This window comes from Passer domesticus, chromosome 10 (assembly GCF_036417665.1).
Source record: "Passer domesticus isolate bPasDom1 chromosome 10, bPasDom1.hap1, whole genome shotgun sequence".
NCBI lineage: Eukaryota > Metazoa > Chordata > Aves > Passeriformes > Passeridae > Passer > Passer domesticus.
This window is the reverse complement of record NC_087483.1, coordinates 41545202-41566431: the sequence shown is the minus strand read 5'-3', so window position 1 is coordinate 41566431 and position 21230 is coordinate 41545202. Positions and strand designations below refer to the sequence as shown.

The 21230-nt window shown below is 43.3% G+C and overlaps 1 protein-coding gene across 2 annotated transcripts in view; it reads right to left on the bottom strand.

The window, feature by feature from the left end:
- Nucleotides 1-5345: 5345 nt before the first annotated feature.
- LYPD6B (LY6/PLAUR domain containing 6B) overlaps nucleotides 5346-21230 on the bottom strand; it is a 51232-nt gene continuing 35347 nt past the window's right edge. Inside the window, exons 1-6 of one of the 2 annotated variants that reach the window (XM_064435320.1) lie at nucleotides 20338-20467; nucleotides 16210-16304; nucleotides 14995-15137; nucleotides 13861-13959; nucleotides 12145-12275; nucleotides 5346-9296 (exon numbers count right to left, since the gene is read on the bottom strand). In XM_064435320.1, coding sequence (XP_064291390.1) covers nucleotides 9123-9296; nucleotides 12145-12275; nucleotides 13861-13959; nucleotides 14995-15106 — 516 coding nt within the window. In that variant the 5' untranslated portion in view covers nucleotides 15107-15137; nucleotides 16210-16304; nucleotides 20338-20467 and the 3' untranslated portion in view covers nucleotides 5346-9122. Of the gene's footprint in view, nucleotides 9297-12144; nucleotides 12276-13860; nucleotides 13960-14994; nucleotides 15138-16209; nucleotides 16305-20337; nucleotides 20468-21230 lie in introns of those variants that run through there. The other variant, XM_064435319.1, reaches the window with a different exon arrangement.

Sequence of the window (21230 nt, the reverse complement as noted above, 5' to 3'; positions counted from 1 at the left end):
ACCTACAGAGGCATTTCCTGGTGAAAAACCAAAGCAAGCCGTGAGAATAAAACAAAATTAGATTTTTTTATTTTTTCCCCCTCCAAAGTGTTTTGATTTTTACAACCCTCCCAGTTTACGTTCTGAAGTTTGGGGGTTTTTTGGCAGATGGATCCTTTTGCTTCACTTTGTGAGGGAGAAGGAAACCTGAGAGTTTTTAGCCTGAGGCCCCACATTAATTCTTCCCTTTTTGAGAGATGTCGGCCTCCAGCTTTTGGCCAGGGAAAAAAGCAGGATAAAGGCCACGTGTCCTTGCTGCAATATGGCTTGGGACTTGGGAAACAGAGCCCACAGAACCCAAAAAGAGCCTGAAAAGGGCCTCAAATGGGCCTAAAAACAGCCAAAAAAGAGCCTGGAAAGAGCCTTAAAAGGGCCAAAAAAGAAACTGAAAAGGGTCTGAAAAGAGCCCGAAAAGAGCCTGGAAACAACCAAAAAGAAGCCTAAAAAGAGCCTGAAAATGGCCTAAATGAAGTCCGAAAAGAGCCTTAAAAAAGCCTGAAAAGGGCCTGAAAAGAGCTTGAAAAGATCCTGGAAAGAGCCTGAAAATAACCAGAAATGAGTCTAGAAAGAGGCTGAAAAGAGGCTAAAAAAGGCATAAAAAGAGCCTGAAAAGGAGCCTTAAAAGATCCTGAAAAAAGCCTAAAAAGAGTCTGAAAAGAGCTTGGAAAGAGCCTAAAATGGGCCTTAAAATGCCTGAAAAGGGCATTAAAAGAACCTGAAAAGGGCATTAAAAGAACCTGAAAAGAGCCTAGAAAGGGCCTGAAAAGGGTCTAAAAATGAGCTTGAAAAGAGCCTGAAGAGAGCCTAAAAGGAGTCTAAAAAGAACCTGGAATGGAGCCTGAAAAGAGCCTGAAAAGAGCCTAAAAAGGGCCTGAAAAGAGCCTAAAAAGGGCCTGAAAAGAGCCTAAAAAGGGCCTGAAAAGAGCCTGGAAAAAGCATAAAATGAGCCTTAAAAAGGCCTGAAAAGGGCATAAAAGGAGTCTGAAAAGAGCTTAAAAAGAACCTGATAAAGGTCTAAAAAGGGAGTGAAAAGAGCCTGTAAAGGGCATTAAAAAGGCGTAAAAAGAACCTGAAAAATATCTAAAAAGGGAGTGAAAAGGGCCTGAGAAGACCCTGAAAAGGGCCCAAAAAGGGCCTAAAAAGAGCTCATAAACAGCCCAAAAAGAACCCGAAAAGAGCCCGAAAAGAGCCTGCAAGGATTTCTGTTGGGTTGCAAAGGTGCCTTCAGCCCCATCACACCGACAACAACAAAAAGATAAAAAATGGGAATAATCAATAACCAGTGAATGGAATGAGGTGGAGAGATGAAGGGAATGAGGCCAAGGAGAGTTCTGGAGCCCCCGTCATGAGGGACATGGAGCTGCTCTGGGATGAGGCACCCAGACGGACCCAAAGACGCCTGGAATGGTGTTTGGGCTCCATTTCAGCAGCGCTCTGGATATTTATGGAAGCTTTTTCTCTGGTTTTATCCATCAGATTAACCTTTTATCCAAACCACCGATACCCTTCTCCAAACAGTTACTCCCCACCTTTTTTGTGGGTTTTTTTTCAACAGTGAAGTAACAAAAAAAACCCCAAACCCACTGAAATCCAGGCACTTTTACTATCTCCAAAATCATCTGGATTGAGGGCAGAGAGATTTACAGGACTGATGGCAGCCAGGGCCGGGGGTCACACGGGGGAGCTCTGGAATTCCTCGCCCCAGGACAAGAAATTCCACAGCAGCTGCAGGGAGCCCAGGGGTAATGACAGCTCTGGAAGGGCTGCTGACAGACGGGAACTGTCCTGCTGCCCGTGCCACACCCTGCTGCCAGCAGGAATTCCCCTGCACAAGGGTTTTCGGGAATTCAGCTGTCTCTGGAAGCAGCAGCAGCTGCACTCTGTTCCTTTGAGAGCCCAGACTGGGATGTGCAAAACCAGGTCCCAAACTGGGATGTGCAAACCCAGATCCCATGTGCAAACCCAGATCCCAAACTGGGATGTGCAAACCCAGATCCCATGTGCAAACCCAGATCCCAAACTGGGATGTGCAAACCCAGATCCCATGTGCAAACCCAGATCCCAAACTGGGATGGGCAAACCCAGATCCCAAACTGGGATGTGCAAACCCAGATCCCATGTGCAAACCCAGATCCCAAACTGGGATGGGCAAACCCAGATCTCAAACTGGGATGTGCAAACCCAGATCCCATGTGCAAAACCCAGATCCTAAATTGGGATGTGCAAACCCAGATCCCAAACTGGGATGTGCAAACCCGGATCCCAAACTGAGATGTGCAAACCCGGATCCCAAACTGAGATGTGCAAACCCGGATCCCAAACTGGGATGTGCAAATCTGGATCCCAAACTGGGATGTCCAAACTCAGATCCCAAACTGGGATGTGCAAACCCAGATCCCAGACTGGGATGTCCAAACCCAGATCCCAGTCACAGCTGGGCCCTACAACCTCTCTCCTTCCCAAAGCTCTTCCCTCCCTGTCCCAGCCACAGTTCCAGGTCCCACAGGCAGTTCCCAGCCTGGAATTCCAGGATGAATCCCTGGGCATCTTCAGTCCCCACGCTGCCTTTAAGGAACATTTCCTCAAATCAAGTTTCCTCACGTGTTTTGCCTTTCCTCCCCCCAGAATTCCTAAATTTCCCTATAATTTGCTCTTCCAGAGCCTCTCTCTCCCCAGGCTGTGCAGGGACAGCTCATTCCTTGCTCCTTCTCTCCTAATTCCTGCACTTTCCCAATCCTCCTTTTCTGCAGAATTTCTCTTTTTTCCACACTTATTTTAGATTCTTTTTCTTAGCTTGAGCCTAACAAAACTAATCTTCCCACTTCCCATTAAAATATTTCTATTTCAGTTCTTCTTTAAAGCCCACAGATTTTCAAGTTTCATTTACAGCCAGAGGCTGAGGCCAATTTTGATGCAAAAATGTGCATCTGATATTTTTCTGGATTTTTTTAATTCCCTGTCTGAAAGAAGTTAATTACAAAGAGGTATTAAGAAGATGGATTAAGAATAATGGATAAGCAAATAGAACATTTGAATTAAAAATATAAAGCCCATGAAATGAAATGACAAAGGGCATTGATGGTGACATTTCAGTTGAACCCAAAACTTTTCAGGAATGTTCACAGGGGAGATCTCGGGAGCTTTTGGAAATTTAAATAAAATTGAAACAGAGCTGCTGGAGGCAGAGAAACCTGAGGCCCTGACAAGTTAGAATAGGAATTATAATTTTAAATCTCGGAATATTTTGCTTAAAATTGGAGGAATATTAATAAATATTAATAAATTAAGGGTAATTAAACATTTTGAAGCAACCTGGGATTGTGGGAAGTGTCCCTGCCCTGGAAAGGGTGGAACAAGATGGGTTTTAAGGTCCCTCCAACCCAAACCACTGTGGGATTTTATGTTCCATGATATTTTTGGATATTATTCAGCTTGTGAAACGTTTCCATTTCAGAACTGCACATTTCAGCTGCTGAGATTTAGAGCCTTCAGTCACTAGGAACTATTAAAATAGTCCCTGTGAAGAAAAGTGGAATTGCTGCGTGCCAGGAGCCAGGCTGGGCCCTCCTGACAAGTTTGATGGGACTGCAGCTGTAATTTATGGCAATTAATTAATTAATTTATTTATTTATGGCTGCTGCAGCAGCACTGGGGGAAATCCCTCATCCCAGAAAGGAACCAGCTCCAGAAAGGAATAAATCAATCCTGAAATCCCGAGCCGGTGTCTGTCACTGAGCTGAGCCCCCGGGCAGCTACAGCTGGGTCATGAACAGCAACTTTAAACCTGGATTAGTCACACTTCTAAACCGGGATTAGCCAGATCGAAACTCGGGTTTGTTAAACTTGGAAACCTGGATTTGTCACGCTTTTAAACCTGGACTAGCCAAACTTCGAAACTTGGATTTGTTAAACTTTTAAATCTGCGTAAATCAAACTTTGAACTTGGATTTGTTAAACTTGGAAACGTGGATTTGTCACGCTTTTAAACCTGGACTAGCCAAACTTTGAAACTTGGATTTGTTAAACTGTTAAATCTGTGTAAATCAAACTTTGAACTTGGATTTGTTAAACTTTTAAACTTGGATTACCCAAATTTTTAAACCTGGATTTGTCAAATTTTTAAAATTGGATTTTGTCAAACTTTCAAACTTGGATTTGGCAAACTTTTAAAGATGGATTAGTCAAACATCTAAACTGGGATTTGTTAAACTATTAAATCTGAGTAAATCAAACTTTTAAACTTGGATTTCTCAAACTTTAAAACCCGGATTAGCCAAACTTTTCAATTTTGATTTGCTAAACTTTTAAACCTGGACTAGCCAAAATTTTAAACTTGGATTAGGCAAACTTTTAAACTTGGATTAGTCAAACATCTAAACTTGGTTTTGTCAAACTTTTAAACCTGGATTTGTCAAGCTTTAAAACCTGGATTAGCCAAATTTTTAAACTTTGATTTGCTAAACATTTAAACCTGGATTAGCCAAACTTTTAAACCTCAATAGTCAAACTTTTAAACTTGGATTTTTAAAATTTTTATACCTGAATTAGTCAAACTTTTTGACTTGGATTTGTTAAACTTTTAAATGCAGAAGAAAAAAAGAAGAAAAAAGATAAAGAATGTTTAAAAACCACCAAAAAAAACAGTAAAAAATTGGTACAAAAACCAAAGAATTTGAAAATCACCCCAAAAATAAAAAACTACAAAAAGTAAAAAAAAAAAAATTATAAGAACTTCAAAATTCTCCAAGATAAATATAAATTATAAAACTCCCAAATTATTACACAGTCCATAAAAAATAAATATCTCTATATAAAAACTAAAAAAAGACAAAGATCCCAACTCCCCTCACAAAATTCAAAAATAGAAGTCCCCAACAACCCACACTGAAATTGGCACAAATTACCCCAAATTAACTTTGTGAGGTGACCTTTAAATCCTTAAATAATTTCCCTTTTACATATTCAGAAATAATTATGAATATTCAATGTATTTTTTCTTTTCTGTTTCCCACTCTCTCCCCCCAGCCTGCAGCTGCATTTTCTGCCTCTCCTTGATGCCAACAGCAGAATAAATGAGATTTATTTTTATTTTCATTAAAACACTACAAAACTACAATTAAAATTCTTTTAGCCATGATTCCAGCAATCAGAGTTTTTAAAAAAATGCAAATAAAATTTTCTTCAAGCTTTTAAATATCTCTGGGCACCGAGGGTCTCTAACAGAATAAATTACCTTAAAAAAGGAGGGCAAATATTCCCAAAAATAATCCTGGGGTACAGCAAAGAAAATGAAATTTAAATGATGCTGAAGTCAGAGCAGAATTTAATTTAAATTAAGATTTTTACTGAGCAATATTTGTCACCAGAAACGTTCTCCACCAGAAAATATTTGAATATTTTTTATTAAAAGTGCCATTTCTGGAGAAGATTTAAAGCAGTTACACAGCAATAAGAAAACATCCAAACACTGAATAATGAAGAATTTATCAGGACTTAAGTTTTAAAAATATAAACCTTCTATAGGCTGTCCAGTGCAATGTAAATAAAAATCATATTACACACGTATATAGATATGTAATAAAAAATACATTTAACTGCACAAATAAATGGATTTGCCATTATTTCTGAATTATTTTCGGGTTCAAAAATTGATGGATTTACAGAAACATCTTTCCCAAAGTTTAGGGGTGGATTTAGGCAATGAAAAATTGAATATATTTAAATTACAGCATCTGTGAACCCAAACTGAGATAAAGACATCACAGAAAATTGGTTTTATCAAAAGAAAATTGGAACATATTTAAATTACAGTATCTGTGAACCCAAACTGAGACAAAGAGATCAGTGAAAATTGCTTTTATCACATGAAAAATTGAATGTATTTAAATTACAACATCTGAACCCAAACTGAGACAAGGACATCACTGAAAATTGGTTTTATCAAATCCAGTAATACTTTCTTAAAATTCTTCAGAGAGCTGAAAATTCTGATACCTGAAAATATTTAATATAAAAATTCCGCCATAAATTAAGGTCAGATTTCTGTACAGTCATTAATCCTGCCAAAAATATGGTGAATTTCAATACTCTTTTCTCAGCACGTTTTTCCTACAAAATCAGCATTTCATGGCAAATCCAAGCAGGATTTTCTATAAAAAAGGATGAAGCAAGAGGAAAAACTGAAATTCTCTTAAATTCCATATTTCTTCTACCAAGTGCCTCCTTGCATTGCATTAAGAGCATTTGCATATTCAATTCCACATTAAAAAGAATCCCAAGATTTGCAATAACAAAGGGATTGGTGCATCCCAATGATTAAAATTCATCATTAATATCCTCCACTCTTGGAATTCTAAAATTCTGATTTTAAAAAATAAAATCCAAGGTCAAATCCCTTCACATGCCCAGGCTGCATCCTTCAACCTTCAGCTGATTTATTGGGGTTTATCCCAAACAATTCTTTCCCAAAAGCAGAGGCATTTTATGAGGTTTAAAATCTTAATTTCAGAATTTCTTCACTTTCCAGTGAGGGGGAAAAAAAAATTCATTCAACAGAGGAAAATAAAACCTCCTGAAATGTCTATTTTTTGTTGCTGCAGCAGTTTTTTAGGGCCTCCCTGACATTCCCAAAAGCTCTGGAATTGCATCTCCACTATAAAAACCCCAAAACTCAGTACTGATATTATTGTAAATTATTGACAGCGACTCCTACAAGAGCACAGAGCTCTTGGAGGCCTCGTTGAGATTGCAAGAGTTATTCCCCAAATTTGAATTTGGGAGCAATTTGTGCAGGAAAAATCCAATGACCCAAAATGTGGGAGCCAAATTCCACTTGGAGGAATTCCCCGTGGAGCAGAGAGAAACCTGGAATGGTTTGTCCACCAGAAAAAAAAAATCCTTTCATCTGGAAAAATCCTTCATGGAGCAGAAGGATGAAGGTAATTATGGGATATCAGAGAATCCTGGAATGGTTTGGGTTGGGAAGGACCTTAAAGCCCACCCAGATCATCCAGGGACACCTCCCACGGTCCCAACCGTGCCTCAGGTTTATCTTTTCTGTGTTTCAGACTCTGTGCTGCTTTGGTGTGCAGTTCTGAGCTGCACATGAAGGGTTGCTGAGCTCTGTGCACAGAGCAGGGACACAAAACAATTCCTGCTCCAGCTGGGCACCAAGGACAAATGATCCCAATGCCAGCCCAGGAGCACAAAGCCCGTGGGCTGCAGAGAGAAAAACAAGCAGGGTGGGACTGCAGGGGCTGCAGTGGGGTTGGCCACTGAACTGCAATGTGCACATGGAGCAGAGCTGAGCCCAGGGAGAGACCCCGGCAGCGCTCGTGCATTTTGGGGCCATTTGGGTTCATCCTGGGGGCAGCCCTGGCTGGGCTCTGCTGCTGCCCGAGGTGCAGCCATGGAGGAGATCCTTGGATCAATCCCTGCTTTATTCTGGAGCTCTGGCCAGCCTCTGCTCCAGGGCAGCCTCTCAAGGATTGTTCCAAGCTCAGTTCAACCTGACCTTGAACACTTCCAGGGATCCAGGGGCAGCCCCAGCTGCTCTGGGAATTCCAGCCCCTCCCCACTTTCCCAGCCAGGAATTCCCAATTCCCAGTGTCCCACCCATCCCTGCCCCTGGCAGTGGGAGCCATTCCCTGGGTCCTGTCCCTCCATCCTTGTCCCCAGTCCCTCTGCAGCTCTCCTGGAGCCCCTTCAGGCCCTGCCAGGGGCTCTGAGCTCTGCCTGGAGCCTTCCCTTCTCCAGAGGAACATTCCCAGCTCTCCCCGCCTGGCTCCAGAGCAGAATTCCAGCCCTGTTGGATGGCACAGAATCCAGATATGAAAAGAGAGAATCCAGATCTTGAGGAGTGAGAGATTCATGAGAATCCAGATCTTGGAAAACCTTGACTCAGACATCAAGAACTGTTTTCCTTCCTCAAGGACAAAGCTTTTCCATCCAAATTTTGTGGCTGCACAATCGCCCATCCAGGAGCCTCAGACTGAACTCAGACACCTTTCTGCAGCATTCTAAGAATATTGTGGAGGAAATTTCGGAATGTCAACAGGCCTGGAAATATTTCAAAATCTTTTTTATAACGAAACATAATTAGTGACACAAACCAGCAAATAATTAAGGCAATATTGATGTAAAAGGAGCCAATTTTGTACTCTAATTTTTTGGGGAACAGCTCCAAATCTCTTTTTTGAGTCAGTTTAAGTGATCCATCCTTCCTGAAAACATCTGCCAGGACAATAATATTCCTGGAAAAAACCTGTGCAAATCAAGAGAGAACATAGCAGAGTTCCCTCCTTATTTATTCCAAATGTCCACTTGGAATTTTTAGGTTAATGAAGCTGCTTGACCGTAGCTGTGATTTGAAAGTGGTGATACCCCAATATCACAAAAATAATATATTTGTGATATTCTGAGGTGAGACTCAATTGCAAGGAAATAATCCCTTTGCTTTGGAAGATCAGGAATTCTGCTCTGGGTGCTGCAACAGGATTTTTAGGAATTCTACATTTCCCACTGATTTAAAACAGGAGGAGGATGAGACATTTTACAGAAAGAAAATAATTAATTTTGTATTATTGCCAGGAGAAATAAGAGCTCTGATCAAGCAGAAAAAAAAACCCCACCTCATATTTGTTCTCTATGAAAACCAGAGGTGCTCGCTATGAAATCAAGATAAGCTCAAACACACCTGGATAAGAAACTCTGAGTTGTTTTTGCACATAAAAGGTTTAAATCCAGTTCCCACCTTTCCAGATGATCCATTTCCCACCTTTCCAGATGATCCACCCAATGCTCCTTCTGATTGTGATTGTCACAGCTCTGTCCCAAAACCCACAAAAATGTGCATTTTCTTCAGAAAACAGGGAATTAAACCTTGAGTCCTCCCCACTGGGGGTGTTTGTGGGGTTTATTTTCAATACTGACGGGGAAGGATTCCCACTAAAACACGCAAGGAGTGCAGGACGCGCCTTTCCTCAAATCTGCTGGGACGAGGGAACATCAGCCACTTCTCCTTGGAGACCCTGGGGGTTCCTGGCCCAGGGACTGTCCCAGCAGCTCTGTCCGGGGGTGCCGTGTCAGGACAGTGCCACTGTCACCAGTGGCAGCAGTGCCAGCAGTGGCAGCAGGCTGGGCAGGGCGCGGCTGCCCGCGGCCGTCCTGCGCGCCTGCAGCACGGCGAACACCGCGTTGGTGGCGTTGGTGGGGATCTCCACGTTGCAGATCATGCCTTCACAGCAGGAAACACACTCCTGCTGGGAGAAAAGGGTCATTAAATCGCGGTAATGAACTCGGGGGAATTAATTCAGGGTAATTAATTCAAGGTAATTAATTCAAGAGAGAAATGCGCGTTTAGTGTCGCGAAGCTGAGCTGAACAGACCCATCCTGGCCAGGGCAAAAGGTGAAGCAGATATGCTAAAAATCATCCTGAAATCCAATTTATCCATGAATTAATTCTCCAAATCAGGAGAGCAGTTTTCTCCTGGAGTCACTCATCCCCAGGTGTGTCCCCAAGCTGAGGTGGGATGTCACAGAGCCACACTGACACTGCAGGAAACAGAGCTTCCCTTTCTAGCACATCAACTCAAAATATGCTCTGCAACCTTTCAGCTTTTCTCAAGCTGAAAAATTCTGACTCTTTGTTTCCACTCAGTTTTCCCCTTCAGGTTTTGTGGTCTGTGCAGAGCATGCAGAAATCCCATTGTTCTCATTGCAGAGCATGCAGAAATCCCATTGTTCCCAGTGCAGAGCATGCAGAAATCCCATTGCTCCCTGTGCAGAGCATGCAGAAATCCCATTGTTCCCAGTGCAGAGCATGCAGAAATCCCATTGTTCCCAGTGCAGAGCATGCAGAAATCCCATTGTTCCCATTGCAGAGCATGCAGAAATCCCACTGTTCCCTGTGCAAAGCATGCAGAAATCCCATTGTTCCCATTGCAGAGCATGCAGAAATCCCATTGTTCCCATTGCAGAGCATGCAGAAATCCCATTGTTCCCAGTGCAGAACATGCAGAAATCCCATTGTTCCCAGTGCAGAGCATGCAGAAATCCCATTGCTCCCTGTGCAGAGCATGCAGAAATCCCATTGTTCCCAGTGCAGAGCATGCAGAAATCCCATTGCTCCCTGTGCAGAGCATGCAGAAATCCCATTGCTCCCAGTGCAGAGCATGCAGAAATCCCATTGTTCCCAGTGCAGAGCATGCAGAAATCCCATTGTTCCCAGTGCAGAGCATGCAGAAATCCCATTGTTCCCATTGCAGAGCATGCAGAAATCCCATTGTTCCCAGTGCAGAGCATGCAGAAATCCCATTGCTCCCTGTGCAGAGCATGCAGAAATCCCATTGCTCCCTGTGCAGAGCATGCAGAAATCCCATTGTTCCCAGTGCAGAGCATGCAGAAATCCCATTGTTCCCATTGCAGAGCATGCAGAAATCCCATTGTTCCCAGTGCAGAGCATGCAGAAATCCCACTGTTCCCTGTGCAAAGCATGCAGAAATCCCATTGTTCCCAGTGCAGAGCATGCAGAAATCCCATTGTTCCCAGTGCAGAGCAGCTCTTGGCACATCCTCCTGGAAAAACCAGCCCTGGAATGGCCACCTCCAGCCCCAGGAGCAGGGCAGGAGTAGAACAGGAGCAGGGCAGGAGCAGGGCAGGAGAAGGGCAGGAGTAGAACACAAGCAGGGCAGGGTATGAGTAGAGCAGGAACAGGGTATGAGTAGAACACGAGCAGGGCAGAACAGAGCAGGAACAGAGCAGGAGCAGGGAGCAGAGCATGAGTAGGGAAGGAGTAGGGCAGGAGCAGGGTATGAGTAGAGCAGGAGCAGAACATGAGCAGGCAGAGCAGAGCAGGAGTACAGCAGGAATTGAGGAGGAGCAGGGTACGAGTAGAGCATAAGTAGAGAAAGAGTAGAGAAGGAGCAGGGTATGAGTAGACCAGGAACAGTGTACAAATAGAACACAATTAGGGCAAAGCAGAGCAGGAGCAGAGCAGGAACAGAGCAGGAGTAGAACACGAGCAGGCAGAGGAGAGCAGGAGTAGAGCAGGAGCAGGGAACGATTAGAACATAAGTAGAGAAAGAGTAGGGTATGAGTAGAGCAGGAACAGGGTACAAATAGAACACGACCAGGGCAAAGCAGAGCAGGAGCAGAGCAGGAATAAAGCAGGAGCAGAGAAGGAGCAGGACATGAGCAGGCAGATCAGAGAAGGAGTAGGACACAAGCAGGCAGAGCAGAGCAGGAGTAGGACACAGGCAGATCAGAGCAGGAGCAGAGCAGGAGTAGAAGACGAGCAGGCAGATCAGAGCAGGAGTGGAGCAGGAGCAGAGCAGGAGTAGAAGACGAGCAGGCAGAGCAGAGCAGGAGTAGAGCAGGAGCAGAGCAGGAGTAGGACACGAGCAGGCATATCAGAGCAGGAGTAGAGCAGGAGCAGAGCAGGAGTAGGACACGAGCAGGCAGAGCAGAGCAGGAGTAGAGCAGGAGCAGAGCAGGAGCAGAGCAGGAGCAGAGCAGGAGCAGGACACGAGCAGGCAGATCAGAGCAGGAGCAGAGCAGGAGCAGAGCAGGAGTAGGACACGAGCAGGCAGATCAGAGCAGGAGCAGAGCAGGAGTAGAGCAGGAGCGGGACACGAGCAGGCAGAGCAGAGCAGGAGTAGAGCAGGAGCAGAGCAGGAGTAGGACACGAGCAGGCATATCAGAGCAGGAGCAGAGCAGGAGCAGAGCAGGAGCAGGACATGAGCAGGCAGATCAGAGCAGGAGCAGAGCAGGAGTAAAGCAGGAGCAGAGCAGGAGTAGAGCAGGAGCAGAGCAGGAGCGGAGCAGAGCAGGAGTAGGACACGAGCAGGCAGATCAGAGCAGGAGCAGAGCAGGAGCAGAGCAGGAGTAGAGCAGGAGCAGAGCAGGAGTAGGACACGAGCAGGCAGATCAGAGCAGGAGCAGAGCAGGAGCAGAGCAGGAGTAAAGCAGGACACGAGCAGGAGCAGGACACGAGCAGGCAGATCAGAGCAGGAGCAGAGCAGGAGTAGGACACGAGCAGGCAGATCAGAGCAGGAGTAGAGCAGGAGTAGAGCAGGAGCAGGACACGAGCGCAGCGCGGCGCTGACCGTGTGGCCGCTGTCCCCGCGGCGGTGGCACCCCACCAGGTGACACTCCTCGCCCGTGGCGCATCTCTTGGTGACCGAGGTGCTCTCCCCGCGCGCCGTGAACAGGTGAGCGGTCAGGCAGTACCGAGTGCCTGCAGGAGCAAATCAGGGGTTGGACTGCCACCACTGAACCTTGGGGACGGCCTTTCTCATCCACACACAGCCCAGGAAAGCATTCCCAGAAAACGGCTCGACGGAATCATTTGCAACTTGATGAAAAGAGCATTTAGCTAGAAATGAATTCCTGTGAAATCTCAGCTGACCCTTCAAACCTCCAGCAAGGCTGCTTTGATTGAAATTACTAATTAGCGCCATCGCCCACACGTTTATTTTTATTTCTCTCCTCTTTTTGGCAGCACCTTCCTGCGTGGTTTCAGGCTTGTTTCCTCATTCCTCTGCTTTGCTTCTTCCCCTTTCCCACCGTTCCCGCGAATGTCAGCGGGGTGAAAAATGAGGAAACATTTCCATTCTTTCTGAGCTTTATCCTCCCCGGCACAGGTGTGAGCCCCAGTCAGGCAGGTCCTGCTGCTCACTGAGAACATGGAATTTTGGGATGGGATCCAAAGGGAAGGGGATAAAGCTGCAGAGGAAATCCTTCAGCTTTTTTAAACAACATCTTTAAATTAACTCTTGGGAAGCACATCATTATGTATATATACACAGAGAAACATAGATATTAATTAATATGGATGTATTATTAAAAATCTGTTTGAATTTTTTTTTTGTTAAATAAAACTGGGAGATGGAGGTAAATAATTGTTCACTGCTCCTTTACAACCCTGAAGAAAATAAAGCTACAGAGGCAATTCTTCAGGAGTTTTAAACAAGATTAAACCTAACTCTTGGGAAACACATCATTATCTACACAGAGAAACATGTAGTTAATTAATATTGTGTATTATTAAAAATCTGTATATTAATATTATTGTTATATATTATATAAAACGGAGAGAGATGGAGATAAATAATTTTTCTCTGTTGCTTTCCACTCTGAAGAGAATAAAGTTACAGAGGAAATTCTTCAGGTGTTTTAAACAAGATTAAACCGAACTCTTGGGAAACACATCATTATCTACACAGAGAAACATGTAGTTAATTAATATTGTGTAGTATTAAAAATCTGTATATTAATATTATTGCTATATATTATATAAAACAGAGAGAGATGGAGATAAATAATTTTTCTCTGTTGCTTTACACTCTGAAGAGAATAAAGCTACAGAGGAAATTCTTCAGGTTTTTTAAACAAGATTAAAATTAACTCTTGGGAAGAACATAATTAGATATATACACAGGTAATTAACACTGATCTATTATTAAATATTAAAATTATTTAAATAATGTTATATTAAAATATTAATATTCAGGTTCATAATAATATTTAATTCAATACCAAAATATTAACATTATTTTAAATGCTTGTATATTAATATTTTTGTTATATATTATATAAAGCAGAGAGAAATGGAGATAAAGAATTTTTCACTGTTTCTTTACACTCTGGAAGGGCCAAAATTGTCCCATCAGCAGAAATTACCTGACTCAGCATTACCAACCACAAAACCGTGCTGGCACATGAATGCCATGAACGAGCCCGACTCCTCCAGGGGCTGAGTCAGGGAGAAGCAAGTTCAAATGCCACAAATATTGAATATCTCCTCGTGCAGCATTACTCACTCTCAGGACACCACCTGTCTTCAGCCCATCTGTTGCAGTTGTAGTTGTCCACTGCGTTGTCGCAGGTGAAGCACTTGAAACTGTTTGGGAACGGAGTGGCTTGGGAAGGGTTAAAAAAGCATTAAAATACAGTCAGTTGGGAAGTATGGAGAAAAAAATTAAAATATTCAAAATTATGCTTGTACACGCATGTGTTTACAGGAGTAAATTATATATATTTACATCTTTTCACTGTCAGGCAAATAAAACAAGTTTTGCAGAAAGCTTTTTGTTTTCTCTAGGCTTGAACTCAAAATATATCCTCGTGTTTTCACTCTCATAATCCAAAACTGAGGCAGCGGTGGGAAAGGCAGGAAAGAAGGAAGAGTTTATCTCCCTCCTCGTGGAGCAAACATAAATCCACATTTCCCTTTGATGGAAAAACTGCATTTCCAAAGCAGCTCCAGAGCCTGAAGGAGAAGTTGGATCCTTCAAACAAAAGGTCTTTTAAAATCCTATTTCCATGAACACAATGAATTATTGGAAGGTGCAGGGTTCACCAGGGGCAGGTATTATTTCCAGCTACTATATCCTGCTTGCTTTTTTTTTTTATCCTTTTTTTCCTGGCTGCAGATAATGCAAATGAAGGGATGGAACACTGGTGATGCCAGATAAGAGGCAAAAAAAAAAAAGAGATGCCATTAGTGCCAACTGGCTTCACAGGTCCCACAAGGTTTTTAATTACCTTCAGAGTGAATTAATTGCATGCAGCAACACCTATTCCTCCCCTTACAAAACCCCCAACAAGATAAAAGACCAAAACCACCTGTTCTGGATTATTTACGAGGAAACCGCTGCATAATTCCCTCTGCAGGGAGACAGAAATAATACAAGAAAAGCCCTTAAAGTGCCAAACTCCTCGTGCACTCTTTAACTTGGCAATGATTGCATTTATTTTCATTTAGTCAACTTGTCCAATATTAAGGACAAAGAGCTGTGGGTTGAGAAGCAGAATGTTTATTTTAAAGTTTCTTCGGGGACGAACAGCTGAAACCCGAACACCGGAAGGATGGAGAGAATATTTACAATTTTAAGCTAGAATTCTGTACAGAAAAGGCCAGAATTCCATTTAAAAAAAAAAAAAAAGCTACTTACGGTCAAGTGGAGGCCTGATGTTGTAGAAGTTGATGTTCTCAGCTGAAGCCCAGCGTCCGGAGAGGATGAGGAAGGGGAGAAGGGCTGCGGCCAGCACACCCATCCCGGGCATCACTGCACAGGGAAACCCTCACCCCTCAGGCCTGCAACAGCAAGGGGACACATCCTTCAGAGGGAATTGTGAGCACCCGAGGTGTGGGATGATGAATTCCCTGCCAAATCCTGCTGGGAGCCTGGAGATGCAGCCGGGAACGGCAAAGCTGAGCTGGTGGTGCCTTCTGCTGGCCAGAACCCCTCACAGAGGGCTGGAACTTGCAAAAGGAACTCAAGTTCACGTTATTTCTTTCATCTATTTGTCCTCCCGAGCCTTAAAAATCCCTCGAGTGGATTCCCAAAAATCAAGAGGATTGAGGTCCTTCAGATCAGACTTGAAAAGTGTGGAATAAACAGCACTAAACGCAGAGAAATCTCAATTTTAACACCAACAACCAATCCCTTACCCGAGGTAAATAAATTTCACTTCAGACAAGCTGCATCATCTGAATTTTAAGTGCACTTTGCACTGTCACAGCATTAAATTTTTTAAGTGTAAATTCAATTTATTTCTTTTTAAGTGCCTCCCAAGGGAATGCTAAGGAAGGTGGCACAGACGTGTTGGAGAAGGGCAGGGTGGAAAGTTCACAGGGATGAGATGCAATCACCCAAAAATCCATTTACTTGGGGCCCCCTGGGTGCTCTGCCAAGGCTTTAGAGAGAAGAACTGAGCATCTTGCTCAGGGTGGTATTTAGATTTCCACACCTCCAGACAAACACAGGGAATTGTGGCAAATTCCAGCGGCCCTGGAGCCTGGTTCAGATATTACAAATCACAGCCTCACTCCTCCCATGCAAATTCCCAGCAGGACAAACAAGCTGGAGTGGAGCTTCCTGATAAACCAGAGGCAAAGGCATTCCCTCCAAACTTCCAGGCACACCCTGGCCAGGCTGGAAATGGTGCTCAGCAGAGAATTCCAGGAATTTCCCTCTTTTCCCTCTTTTTTTGGATCAGTTGGGATTTTTCCTTTTCCAGTGGAGATGGTTTTGCCAACCAAGCAAACAGCAGAATTTTAGGGATTGTGAATTTTATTGTGAATTTAACCACACTGCCTAAGATCTGATAATTAAACCTTGGCTTTATGGATGTATTTCAGGGAATATCCCAAAGTCACAGCCCACCTCTGCTCCCTGTGTACTTCCAACACTCTTTTCCATAGGATGGTCCCGATTTCTTCTGGCTGCAGCCCAGGATCAGAAGGAGTAGGCAGAAGAATCTGTGGAGAACAAACAGCAACAGATCATCAAAATTCTGTTTTCAAGAAACAAATTCGCACTAGATTAAGATAAAAATTAGGGGTTTATAATGAAATACCCAAAGAAGCACTTGAAGTGCACCATATGGCTCTCACTGAGTGCTGTGGCACTGCAGAAATTGAAATTCCCTCCTTCCTGCGATAGTCCAGTGCCATAAAAGACAAATAAAAGACCAAAAGTGAAGGAATGAGGCTCAGGCCACCCCTGAGGATGAATTTCCTCCAGGAAAACTGCTGAGGGGATGAGCTGGGTGGGACCACACCAATGAACCTTCCCATTCCAGAGATGTCCCAACTTTCCCCAGGATTCTGCCCAAAACAGAAGCACAGATCAGCAGCAGGGGAACCCGAGGGAGTGAAGACAAACCAGTGAGGGGCTGATGAACAAACATCTCCCCCCAGTGTGTGGAGCTGATCCAACTCCTGCAATTCCAGGTCATTCCAAGGCTGCAATTTCCAGAGCCACATTCCTGATCCCAATCACCTCACCCCTGTGCCCCTGCACCATCAGGGATGCAGATTTCCTGACTCCAGGAAGGCTCCTAACCTTAAAAATGCTCCAGGGATGTTGGTAACCAGATGAGAAGAGTCTTTTCTGTGCCTCAAGTCCTCACTCTCCTTCCTGGATCCCTTGCAAATAACTGTTTATCCTGGAATTCCAGGAGGGTTTGTGTTGGAAGGGAATTTAAAGCTCATCCAGTTCCACTTCCACGCCTTCAGTTTGCTCCAAGCCCTTCCAACCCGACCTGGGACATTTAAATCCTTGGAATATCCTTATTATATCCTTGGAATAGCTCAAGCAACCCAGTTTTGATCAAGAGTTTCACAAAATTACAGTGCACTTCGATAATTTTTAAATTATTTCCATTTTACTCCGCAGGAAGGGAGGGAATTGAATCATTCCAACATTTCCAGGACTTCTCTCCTTGTCCTGTATTTGCTGCTGGCTGAGGGAAACTCTGCCTTTTATGGGCTGTAACTGGATCTGAAGCACCTGGGCAGAAATAAAAGGCACAATTCCACTTGTGCCAGTTTGCTGCAGAGCCAGGCTCCCCCCTGCTCCCCTCCCCAGGCTCCCCTGGCTTTCCCCCACGCCAAATGGAAAATCTGAGGGAATATAAACACAAAAAAAGTGACTCTGGCTCAGTAAACCGACCTCCCAACCTGATGCAGTCAAAGGTGTCCTTGTTTGCCAAGCAGGCCAATAAATAATGGATGTTGTTTGCCATGGCTTGGTTACACAGCTGCACCACCAGGGCGTTCTCCGACCAAACAAGAAAATATTGGCCCAAAAACGGCTTCCATATCTCACCCAGCATCTTTCAAAAGCTTGTTTTCTTCACGGAGCCTTATCTCTGTCGAGCTGGCAGATAATATTGTCTAGCAGAGCGAGTAAATGTTTCATTAGGCCCAATTAGGAGCGCTCATTAACGAGAGGGGGAAAAATGTCACAACATGGAAGATTAACTTATATAAACAGGAGCAAACAGGGAGCTCCAGCTTTCCTGGGGGAGGGAAGACAACCCAAAAGGGAAGGGCTGAGTGCTATAAAAAACCCTGTGACTAAACCCCATTTCAAGAAAACAGCCAGGAACACAATGGCTGAAGGAATTCAAATATTCCAGGAGGCTGGAACCTTGCAGGGTGCGATGGAAAAGCAGGGAAGCAGCATCCCTGCTCTCTGATTTTTAATAAAATTCCAGTCTGTTGACATTGTTTTTCCTGGCAGGCTCAGTGGAGGATTAGCAGATGGAACATCAGATATGGAATGCAAATGAAACTTCCTGCTGTCATTGAGCAAGCAATTTTCAGGTGCTATTAGATAATTGCAAGTGCTTCTGTTAAGCTTGTTAAATTGCTCTTCGGGACACGGAGACCCACGGGCAGAAAGGAATTTTTTCTGTTCGGGGCTGGAAAGGTAAAACCCAACACCTGCCACCAATCCCAAGGGCCACAAAGGAAATTCAGCTTGGCCCAAAGGGCAAAAAGAGCTCCCTGGCTGCCCCCTTCTCCTGTTCTCCTCTGGACACCGTTTAATTCCTGCAAAACTCAGCCAGTGAAGAAGTGGCAGAATAAATCTTTAAAAACCCCAGAATTTTCTTCAGGAAACAAGCAGACACATTTAAAATGAAAAGGTGGGGAAAAGCGAATATTTTGCAGATTAAAGCAGCCCAGAAATTATTGCAGGCCTGCAAATTTAAAACCCTTTGCCGTGGAAGTTTTATCTTTTTTTTTCCCCGCTGAGTTAAGTCTGTATTTTTTCACTTTTTGCCTCACAGCATGTTATTATTAGCACAACACACCCCAGAAAAACGGATTTTACATCACACTGACAGACATCTGCAAGGAGCAGCAGTGACAGAATCAAAGTGAACTCATCCCCCGGATCTCCAACCACCACAAATTTCCTTTGGCTGCACCCGCAGCCCCACTTGGAACTAAAATTTGGCCTTGATTACAAGAAATTACCGAGTTCTTTATCTGAGATCTTGTAAAAGTGAAGCACAACATGGTTTAGCTCGGGGGAGGATGTTGGCATGGGAGGTGGCTGAGTGCACCAGGTGATTTCAGAAAGAAAATAATCCCTGATGGGCACGATAAACCTGGGAAGCATCACTGCAGTGAAGGATTTGGGAGCTGAAAACACGGAATGAAAAGCGCATTATTCCTTTCACAGCTCAAACTGATATTTAGGTTAAAATCCAGAATCCCCCATCGTGGATAGATGGATGGATGGATTTGCCCCATGTGGAAAATAATTTATTTTGTCTAAAAATCCATTAATGAGATTAAATTTCTGCCAGTTTTCCACTTCCTCAAAGAACTGTGCTTTGCCAAAGCTCTGGATGGCCAAATGTTGAGTTTGGAATTTTACACATCTCCTGCAACTGGTTTAAATCTCCCCCTCACCTGTGCAAGGCTGGAAACCGGAATTTAATATGGCTCTGGAGAAAAGAGATTACAGGAATCATTTTCTTTTTCCTTGAGACTTGTTTTCACAAAATTAAATGTACAGATAATTAAGGTTTAACAATATGGAATGCACAGAATATTCAATCAAATACCTCAGTGGATCCGGCCATTAGTAACCTGTGAGTGAACACCACCACAGGAGAGAAAATTCTGATTTTCAGTGGTTTTCTCCTCCAAGTTTAGCTCCAGACCACATCAATAAAAGACCTCTTTAATCCTGCCACATTACTCATTTTCAGCAGCACTCCAGATATTCCTGCACACTCCAGGCCTATTTTCCAACCGGAAAAAGGTGGGACAAAACAACACTGCTCCAACAAAATCAAGCAATATTATATTGCTGTATATTCTGTACTGTTCTATATTATTAATAAAATATTATATTTCTCTATTATTACCAGACTAATTTAATAATGGATAGAATACATAAATAGAATGTATATTTCTATATTATTAATAGAAAACAAAAGTTTGCAGGCAGTTCAATTCAACCTCAGAAATCCCCTGGGTTTTATTTCCCGGTGAAATCCCATTTCTAAAACAAATTCTGCCCAGTGCACACGGGCACAGATGCCACAGAATTCCATTTCCCATTCCAGCCAGCACAGGAGGAGCCACTCCAGACAGCCCCAACAAGAACCAGGGTGCCCTGGTGAAGGCAGGAATGATGAGTCTGACTCCATCTTCTCAGAAGGCTAATTTATTATTTTGTGATACTATATTATATTAAAGAATATTAACTAAACTAAAGAACACAGAAAGGATACTTACAGGAGGCTAAAAAGATAATAATGAAAACTCATGAACCCTACCAGAGTCTGACACAGCTTGGCCCTGATTGGCCAATGAGTCAAAATAATTCACACGAAACCAACGAAACAATCTCCAACCTCATTCCAAAGCAGCAAAACGCAGGAGAAGCAATGAGATAATTATTGTTTTCCTTTTCTCTGAGGCTCCTCAGCTTCCCAGGAGAGAAATCCTGGGTGAAGAGATTTTTCAGGAAATGTGAATGACAAACCTGCACGATTTCCCCTTGTCCAGGAATGCCACCTTCCTTCCAAATCCAATTTCAGGATCAAGACGCAACACCAGAAAGATTTGCTGGGAGGGCTGGCAGGCAGATCTACTTAAAATCCTAAAATTTAAATTCTAAATCCACCAAAATCTGCTGGAGCCTGAAGCAGCCCCACCCTGGGACCAGGAAATCCAAAGTTAACTGAGGATATTCTTCATGTTCAGCTGAAATTCAGATTTAAGGGACAAGGGCTGAGCTCCTGAAGCTGAAAAACTGATTTTGGAACCCAGTTCTGACGTCTGCAGTGACATCACCCTTCACTTCTTTACTCGTGGTTGTCACCTTGGGAACTTGGGGGGTTTTTCCAGATGTTCAGGAGGAAAAAGGGATGCAAAAAACCCCAAAAAATAAAACAAAAAAACTAAAAGCAAACAAAAAACCCAACAGAAAAAACCACTTCTTCTAATTATTTATTATTATTATTATTATTATTATTACTATTACTACTACTAAATTTTCAGATCTATGTTGACCAGGTTACACAGATTTCCCTCAGCACTTCAAGATATCATAGGGAAAGGGAAAAAAAAATAAAATTCAGGAAAGTCAGGTCATTCCATTTTGGAGGATTTGAAGGATTTGGGTTGATTTTATTAATTAAGAACCTGACAATAACTAAATATTTCAAGTTGTCTGTCACTACTTGCCCTTAATGGATGAGAGTGGAATTTTCTCTTGATTTTCTCTCATGAGAAAATAAATTTTCCAAAGTTTTTTCCTCTCAGGCTCCTTCCCTGGGAAGGTGGAAGTGGTGTCAGAAGCTTTTTTTTTTATCCCAAAACCAGCAGCAATGAGTGATTCCATGGAGAAAAAATCAATTATTCCAGTGAGAATTC